This window comes from Salmo salar, chromosome 06, assembly GCF_965601325.2.
Source record: "Salmo salar chromosome 06, fSalSal1, whole genome shotgun sequence".
NCBI classification, from domain to species: Eukaryota; Metazoa; Chordata; class Actinopteri; order Salmoniformes; family Salmonidae; genus Salmo; species Salmo salar.
This window is the reverse complement of record NC_138296.1, coordinates 1,127,501-1,137,500: the sequence shown is the minus strand read 5'-3', so window position 1 is coordinate 1,137,500 and position 10,000 is coordinate 1,127,501. Positions and strand designations below refer to the sequence as shown.

The following is a 10,000-nucleotide window of genomic DNA, read 5'->3' as shown; positions in this document are numbered from 1 at the left end:
ACAGGGAATAAATTAGGTCTACATATCGTCGTGCTTGCTCTGTTTGTTTACACTTGTTTATTTTCAAACTCTTGATTCTCTTACGTGACCGCATTTTATTTTTTAGGTTTGTTTTTGAGGGGGACAATAAGGAGGCAAGTAACGTTTACTTGTTACTAGTCTTAGTTTCCTACCTTGGCTTCGGACACCTTTGTGTTTTATCTTCTGTATTGAAGTATCTGGTGAAAGGGAACATTTTCCACCATGCTTGTGGAAGGTGGTGTGTTGCTTTGGGCCAGTTTCCACGGTCCAAAACTGTAAAAAAACAAGGGACTTGACGACTCAACAATCATCAGCTGTTTCACCTGGACGTGTTGGATACCAACGTTAAAACGACATCAACTCAACTACTTCACTTAACTTGCTCTGTTCCATTTGACAGCTTATCACCCTCCTTCCCTTTATATATGATCAGTTTTGTGTCTGGGACATTTTAGTTAACATTTGTTCCTTTTTCGTTTCCATCATGTCTTGTGTTCATTATAAATTCTCATCTAAACTCAACTACGACACGGTCACTTTCGACGGTGTGAACATCACTTTATCCGATCTGAAACGACAGATTATGGGTCGGGAGAGACTCAAAGCTGTCGACTGCGGACTACAAATCACCAACGCACAAACTAAAGAAGGTAAGAAGTAGTTTTATGGTTTAACAAAACATTTGTAAACATTTTTTTTTTTGTATCTTAACTAGTTAATTACTTGGGCTGTTTTTAAAAGCTGCCGATCAGCTGTTGTGATTTATAACTAACTACTAGTAGCTTGCTAACTAGCTATTAGCTTAGCACGTTAGCATGTTAGCTAGCTTGTCGCTAAGAACAAATTAGTCCAGTAACGACAAGCCCCTAAAATCAGACATTAACTTTTTTTTTATGAAATGTGTAACGTGATGTTACTGACTTCTTCGTGTTTAGGTGTTTTTCTAACACTATAGTCAATCATCCACCATCACTATATCAGACAAAAACACGTGTGTGTGTTTGACTTGTGTCCTGTTGCTGTTTAGCTGCTAACTAGCTACTTTCTGACTTGACTAACGAGGACTACTGTTTCAACCTTGATCACAGCTTAGCTTAGCTTAGCTTTATAACTTTAGCTAACTAGTAAGTTGGTTGACGAGCTATATAGCTCAAGTGCAGGGCTTTTTATCCCGTGCGGGTTTGCTGATGCTGAAACCCTCGGGAAGCTGCACATAAAGGCCTGGATGAAAATCTAACGTTAGGTGACCTAGTGTCAACCAAAGGCATCAATAAGCACTGTCGGGATCCATTGAGAATGAAGAAGTCTTGATAGCCAAGACACCCACTGTGGTTACTGGTCTAGGGGGCCCCTGTCTATTGAGGGGTCAATGGGTTTGAGCCGTTTACATTGAAGGGAGATTTTTAATTTTATATAACTTTTTAGTTAGCTTACCTGTAAGGTTCCATCATCCACAAAACCTCAATTTCAGCCCAGGTGGTTTGGCTTGTAAGGCCTGTCCCCTACCATGCCAGCACAGCCAGGGAGTCTGGTCCCTCTTAAGGTTTCTTCCTTCTAGTGTGAACTGGTTGCTCTTTGGGGGTCGAGGCCAGTTTTCCTTTTAAAAGAACTTCCTGACAATCATGGATGTGAAACGTCATATGTAAATTGAATAGATAAGATGGTTGATTTTTATATTTGTATGTCAACTATTTGGGATGAGCAAACTATATAGGATAGTACCCGGGGAACTAGACATCTGGGATAGGACCCAGGGAACTAGACATCTAGACCTGTGGGATACCACCCGGGGAACTAGACATCTAGACCTGTGGGATACCACCCGGGGAACTAGACATCTAGACCTGTGGGATACCACCCGGGGAACTAGACATCTGGGATACCACCCGGGGAACTAGATATCTAGACCTGTGGGATAGCACCCGGGGAACTAGACATCTAGACCTGTGGGATACCACCCGGGGAACTAGATATCTAGACCTGTGGGATACCACCCGGGGAACTAGATATCTAGACCTGTGGGATACCACCCGGGGAACTAGATATCTAGACCTGTGGGATACCACCCGGGGAACTAGATATCTAGACCTGTGGGATACCACCCGGGGAACTAGACATCTAGACCTGTGGGATACCACCCGGGGAACTAGATATCTGGGATAGGACCCAGGGAACTAGACATCTAGACCTGTGGGATACCACCCGGGGAACTAGATATCTAGACCTGTGGGATACCACCCGGGGAACTAGACATCTAGACCTGTGGGATACCACCCGGGGAACTAGACATCTAGACCTGTGGGATACCACCCGGGGAACTAGATATCTAGACCTGTGGGATACCACCCGGGGAACTAGACATCTAGACCTGTGGGATACCACCCGGGGAACTAGATATCTAGACCTGTGGGATACCACCCGGGGAACTAGACATCTAGACCTGTGGGATACCACCCGGGGAACTAGACATCTAGACCTGTGGGATACCACCCGGGGAACTAGATATCTAGACCTGTGGGATACCACCCGGGGAACTAGACATCTAGACCTGTGGGATACCACCCGGGGAACTAGATATCTAGACCTGTGGGATACCACCCGGGGAACTAGATATCTAGACCTGTGGGATACCACCCGGGGAACTAGATATCTAGACCTGTGGGATACCACCCGGGGAACTAGATATCTAGACCTGTGGGATACCACCCGGGGAACTAGACATCTAGACCTGTGGGATACCACCCGGGGAACTAGATATCTAGACCTGTGGGATACCACCCGGGGAACTAGACATCTAGACCTGTGGGATACCACCCGGGGAACTAGACATCTAGACCTGTGGGATACCACCCGGGGAACTAGACATCTAGACCTGTGGGATACCACCCGGGGAACTAGATATCTAGACCTGTGGGATACCACCCGGGGAACTAGACATCTAGACCTGTGGGATACCACCCGGGGAACTAGACATCTAGACCTGTGGGATACCACCCGGGGAACTAGACCTGTGGGATACCACCCGGGAACTAGATATCTGGATACCACCCGGGAACTAGATATCTAGACCTGTGGGATACCACCCGGGGAACTAGACCTGTGGGATACCACCCGGGGAACTAGACATCTAGACCTGTGGGATACCACCCGGGGAACTAGACCTGTGGATACCACCCGGGGAACTAGACATCTAGACCTGTGGGATACCACCCGGGAACTAGATATCTAGACCTGTGGGATACCACCCGGGGAACTAGACATCTAGACCTGTGGGATACCACCCGGGGAACTAGATTCTAGACCTGTGGGATACCACCCGGGGAACTAGATATCTGGATACCACCCGGGGAACTACTATCGACAGACCAGTAATTCCCTCGTCTCTGATCTGTAGAATACAAAGACGATGAGGCCCTGATATCCAAGAACTCCTCTGTCATCATCAGAAGAATACCCATCGGCGGAGTGAAGGCTACAAGCAAGACGTATAACATGTAAGTACATATACACATTGCATTGTGGGCTCCCGGGTGGCGCAGCGGTCTGAGGTCGCTGCATCTCAGTGCAAGAGGGGTCAATACAGTTCCTGGTTCGATTCCAGGCTGTATCACATCCGACCGTGATTGGGAGTCCCATAAGGTGGCGCGCAATTGGCCCAGCGTCGTCCGGGTTTGGCCCGGGCTAGGCCTTCATTGTAAATAAGAAATTGTTCTGAACTGACTTGCCTAGTTAAATTAAAGGTTAAATATGATTTTTATTAAAACAATTCAGAAACTATTTAGACCCCTTTTTCCACATTCTTTTACGTTACAGCCTTATTCTAAAATGTATTCAATATTTTTTTCCCTTCATCAATCTACCCCATAATGACAAAGCGAAAATGGTATTTAGAAATATTTGCAAATGTATTAAAAATAATATTTACATAATTATTCTGACCCTTTGCTATGAGACTTGAAATTGAGCTCAGGTGCTTCCTGTTTCCATTGATCATCCTTGAGATGTTTCTACAACTTGATTGGAGTCCACCTGTGGTAAATTCAATTGATTGGACATGATTTGGAAAAGGCAGACACCTGTCTATATAAGGTCCCACAGTTGGCAGTGCATGTCAGAGCAAAAACAAAGCCACGAGGTTGCAGGAATTGTCCGTAAAGCTCCGAGATAGATCTTTGCCTTGACACAATCCTGGGGAAGGGTAGCAAAATATTTCTGCAGCATGGAAGATCCCCAAGAACACAGTGGCCTCCATCATTCTGAAATGGTAGAAGTTTGGGAACCACCAAGACTCTTCCTGGAGTCTGCCGCCCAGGCAAATTGAGCAATCGGCGGCGAAGTGCCTTTGTCAGGGAGGTGACCAAGAACCCGATGGTCACTCTGACAGAGCTCCAGAGTTCCTCTGTGGAAATGGTTGTCCTTGTGGAAGGTTATCCCATCTCAACAGCACTCCACCAATCAGGCCTTTATGGTAGTTTGGCCAGACAGACGGAAGCCACTCCTCAGTAAAAGGCACATGACAGTCCGCTGTGAGTTTGCCAAAAGGCACCTAAAGGACTCTGACCATGAGAAACAAGATTCTCTGGTCTGATGAAACCAAGATGGAACTCTTTGGCCTGAATGCCGAGCGGCACTTCTGGAGGAAACCTGGCAGCATCTCTACGGTGAAGCATGGTGGTGGCAGCATCATGCTGTGGGGATGTTTTTCATCAGCAGGGACTGGGAGACTAGTCAGGATCGAGGCAAAGATGAACGGAGCAAAGTACAAAGAGATCCTTGATGAAAACCTGCATCAGAGTGCTCAGGACCTCAGACTGGGGTGAAGGTTCACCTTCCAACAGGACAACGACCCTAAGCACCAAGACAACGCAGGAGTCTGTCCTTGAGTGGCCCGGCCAGAGCCCGGACTTGAACCCGATCAAACATCTCTGGAGAGACCTGAAAATAGCCGTGCAGCAACACTCCCCATCCAACCTGACAGAGCTGGAGAGGATCTACAGAAAAGAATGGGAGAAACTCCCCAAATACAGTTGTGCCAAGCTTGTAGCATCAAAGTACTGAGTGAAGGGTCTGAATACTTATGTAAATGAGTTATTTCCGGTTTATTTTTAATACTTCTGCCAAAATGTCTAAAACCTGTTTTTGCTTTGTCATTATGGGGTATTGTGTGTAGATTTTAATCCATTTTATTAACCTCTATGGGCTAGGTGGGACGCTAGCGTGCCACCCGTGGTGCACTCCATCAACAGCAGGTGCATTTCAAGAGCGGCAAATTTGAATCCAAATAAATGTCAAAATTCAAATTTTTCAAACATACAACTATTTTACACCCTTTGAAAGATAAACATCTCCTTAATCTAACCACGTTTTACGATTTCAAAAAGGTTTTACGGCGAAAGCATAAATTTAGAGTATGTTAGGACAGTACATTTACAAGAGTTGTGTGTAATGTTTTGTCAATCCGAAGACAGGGTAACCAAAACCATAAAACCAGCTAAAATGATGCACTAACCTTTTACAATCTCCATCAGATGACACTCCTAGGACATTATGTTAGACAATGCATGCATTTTTAGTTCTATCAAGTTCATATTTATATCCAAAAACAGCATTTTACTATGGCATTGATGTTGAGGAAATCGTTTCCCTCCAATAACCGGCAGTCAAGTCAGCGTCACAAATTAAATAATTAAAATTAGAAAACATTGGTAAAATATTATATTGTCATTTAAAGAATTATAGATTTACATCTCTTGAACGCAATCAACTTGCCAGATTTAAAAATAACCTTACTGGGAAATCACACTTTGCAATAATCTGAGCACTGCGCCCAGAAAAATACGCGTTGCGATACAGACTAGACGTCATGTTGGGAAGATCTAAAATCGAAAATACTATGTAAATAATCCATTACCTTTGATTCTCTTCATCAGATGTCACTTCCAGGTATCACAGGTCCATAACGAATGTAGTTTTGTTCAAAAAAGCTCATTTATGTCCAAAAATCTCCGTCTTGTTAGCACATGATCTAAGCCAGCCGGACTTCTCGTCATGAACGAGGGGAAAAAATATATTTACGTTCGTTCAAACATGTCAAACGTTGTATAGCATAAATCATTAGGGCCTTTTTTAACCAGAACATGAATAATATTCAAGGTGGACGAATGCATACTCTTTTATAACGTATTGGAACGAGGGTACCCAACATGAACTCGCGCGCCAGGTGTCTAATGGGACATCATCGTTCCATGGCTCTTGTTCGGTCAGATCTCCCTCCAGAAGACTCAAAACACTTTGTAAAGGCTGGTGACATCTAGTGGAAGCAATAGGAAGTGCCAAAATATTCCTCAGCCCCTGTGTTTTTCAATGGGATAGGTTTAAAGGTAATACAACACATCAGGTATCCACTTCCTGTCAGAAAATGTCTCAGGGTTTTGCCTGCCAAATGAGTTCTGTTATACTCACAGACACCATTCAAACAGTTTTAGAAACTTTAGAATGTTTTCTATCCATATATAATAAGTATATGCATATTCTAGTTACTGGGTAGGATTAGTAACCAGATTAAATCGGGTACATTTTTTTTATCCAGACGTGCAAATGCTGCCCCCTAGCCCTAACAGGTTTTAATAGTCTGTAACGTAACAAAATGTGGAAAAAAATCGAGGGGTCTGAATACTTTCCGAATGCTCTGTATTTCCATTTTAATAGCAGGACACTATAAAGTCCATTATTCACCTGAAGAGTAGGAATTAGGCTTTTTGAGAAGGTTTTGAATTCTAAGCAACTTGCATACACATTTTGTTTTTGATGTACAATAGACCAACATAGCTACTGCAGTAGGTCAAAGCTGTGTGCTGGAATACATTGGTAGGCATTGTGATGCTCAAGTGAAGTTCCTTTATCGGCGTCATACCAATGCCTACTTCTCATTTAAAACAGATTTTATGCTTTACATTTCCATGGATTTTTACCCCTGCAAGGTGTCTTGTGAAAATTGTAATTTGCACTTCAAATTATGTTTTTAAAATATATGTTTTGTCTTAGCTAATTTATTTCCCAAAAGCATCTCGAGGATACTTACATGGTTTTACCTTCGTAGGGGCATCGTTAAATCTCAGAGCGGTTTTCGGGAAAAACCATCGTTTACTGAAGTTGAACTTTTGCTCTTCCACGTCACTTTATACACAGAAGATCCCCGTTTTAAACACAGAATCAAGATGTTTATCTGTCTCTCTGTGACCGCCGATCGCTTCAGAACCTAGTTGACTACGATTTACGAAGTTGCCAATGTCTTTGCGATTGTTACAAACAAGCAAAAGGGTAAAAATGAAAACTGACATGACTGCATCAAAAACTAATGACTGGACACTAGTAAACAATAGTACGCAATTATAAACACCATGGGACCACGGAGCCGTCATATCACTCAAGAAGGAGACACGTTCTGTCTCCTAGAGATCAACGTACTTTGGTGCGAAAAGTGCAAATCGATCCCAGAACAACAGCAAAGGACCTTGTGAAGATGCTGCAGGAAACCGATACAAAAGTATCTATTTCCGCAGTAAAACGAGTCCTATATCGACATAACCTGAAAGGTCACTCAGCAAGGAAGAAGCCACTGCTCCAAAACCGCCATAAAAAAGCCAGACTACAGTTTGCAACTGCACATGGGGACAAAGATTGTACTTTTTTGGAGAAATGTTCTCTGGTCTGATGAAACAAAAATTGAACTGTTTGGCCATAATGACCATCGTTATGTTTGGAGGAAAAAGGGGGAGGCTTGCAAGCCGAAGAACACCATCCCAACTGTGAAGCACGGGGGTGGCAGCATCATGTTGTGGGGGTGCTTTGCTGCAGGAGGGACTGGTGCACTTCACAAAATAGATGGCATCATGAGGTAGGAAAATTATGTGGATCTATTGAAGCAACATCTCAAGACATCAGTCAGGAAGTTAAAGCGTGGTCACAAATGGGTCTTCCAAATGGACAATGACCCCAAGCATACGTCCAAAGTTATGGCAAAATGGCTTAAGGACAACAAAGTCAAGGTATTGGAGTGGCCATCACAATGCCCTGACCTCAACCCTATAGAAAATGTGTGGGCAGAACTGAAAAAGTGTGTGCAAGCAAGGAGGCCTACAAACCTGACTCGGTTACACCAGCTCTGTCAGGAGGAATGGGCCAAAATTCACCCAACTTATTATGGGAAGCTTGTGGAAGGCTACCTGAAATGTTTGACCCAAGTTAAACAATTTAAAGGCAATGCTACCAAATACTAATTGAGTGTATGTAAACTTCTGACCCACTGGGAATATGATGAAAGAAATAAAAGCTGAAATAAATCAATTCTCTCTACTATTATTCTGACATTTCACATCTTTAGGTCAGTTAGGATCACCACTTTATTTTAAAGACAGGGAATTTTTACTAGGATTAAATGTCAGGAATTGTGAAACTGAGTTTAAAAGTATTTTGATAAGGTGTATGTAAACTTCTGACTTCAAGTGTGTGTGTGTGTGTGTGTGTGTGTGTGTATTTATTTACACAATACTTTATTTTGTATACTGTACAAATCCCATTATTGTGGGAGCAGCAGCACCTTCTCAAAATCAGCCTAATTCATACTCTTAGAAGGTTTTTGAATCCTAAGCAACCTTCCTACACATAGTTTGAAGTATAATAGACCAACAAAGCTAGTGTAGCGGGTCAAAGCTGTGTGCTGTCAAACCTTGGTGGAGCATGGGTGGACAAGGCATTGTGGTGCTGGGGGAAACCTTGGTGGAGCATGGGTGGAGTAAGCATTGTGGTGCTGTAAAACCTTGGTGGAGCATGGGTGGACAAGGCATTGTGGTGCTGTAAAACCTTGGTGGAGAAGGCATTGTGGTGCTCATGTGAATTTACTTGCTTTTTTGGGGGGCTTCAGACCAGTGCCTACTTCTCACATGAAAGAGTTTTTTTGTTGTTTTTAATCGCCTGTATATTTGTCAAAGTATATTAGTAATTATTGTGATATTTTAATGGCACTTCCTGATGATGGAAGCAGTGAGTCAGATCATTGATGGAGATTAGTTTCTATGTGAGGAGCTCTGGATTGTTTGTGTGACTGAGAACTGAGATTGTCTAAGATAAGATATTCAAATTAGTGATGTTGGACCACAGCTCTGCTCTCAGCCACCTGCTGCAGGGGGGGGGTATGGTGAGTCTGGTCTGAGGGAAACAGGACTGTAGGGACAGGTCTGGTCTGGGGGAAACAGGACTGTAGGGACAGGTCTGGTCTGAGGGGAAACAGGACTGTAGGGACAGGTCTCGTCTGAGGGAAACAGGACTGTAGGGACAGGTCTGGTCTGAGGGAAACAGGACTGTAGGGACAGGTCTGGTCTGGTCTGGGGGAAACAGGACTGTAGGGACAGGTCTGGTCTGGGGGAAACAGGACTGTAGGGACTGGTCTGGTCTGGTCTGAGGGGAAACAGGACTGTAGGGACAGGTCTGGTCTGGTCTGAGGGAAACAGGACTGTAGGGACAGGTCTGGTCTGGTCTGAGGGAAACAGGACTGTAGGGACAGGTCTGGTCTGAGAGGAAACAGGACTGTAGTGACAGGTCTGGTGTGAGGGGAAACAGGACTGTAGTGACAGGTCTGGTGTGAGGGGAAACAGGACTGTAGGGACAGGTCTGGTCTGGTCTGAGGGAAACAGGACTGTAGGGACAGGTCTGGTCTGGTCTGAGGGGAAACAGGACTGTAGGGACAGGTCTGGTCTGGGGGAAACAGGACTGTAGGGACAGGTCTGGTCTGGTCTGGGGGAAACAGGACTGTAGGGACAGGTCTGGTCTGGTCTGAGGGGAAACAGGACTGTAGGGACAGGTCTGGTCTGGGGGAAACAGGACTGTAGGGTCAGGTCAGGTCTGAGGGAAACAGGACTTAAATTGACTTAACCTTGACTCTCACCACCAAACTGCCCATCGAAGGTCCTGGGATTGAAAC

General features: G+C 44.4%; 1 protein-coding gene across 3 annotated transcripts in view; it reads left to right on the top strand.

The window, feature by feature from the left end:
• Window positions 1–10,000, top strand: part of LOC106590737 (uncharacterized) — a 62,892-nt gene that overhangs the window by 343 nt on the left and 52,549 nt on the right. For all 3 annotated transcript variants that reach the window (XM_082976218.1, XM_082976217.1, XM_082976219.1), the window contains exons 1-2: window positions 1–671; window positions 3,416–3,515. The exon at window positions 1–671 is cut by the window's left edge. In XM_082976218.1, coding sequence (XP_082832344.1) covers window positions 506–671; window positions 3,416–3,515 — 266 coding nt within the window. In that variant the 5' untranslated portion in view covers window positions 1–505. The remainder of the gene's footprint in view (window positions 672–3,415; window positions 3,516–10,000) is intronic.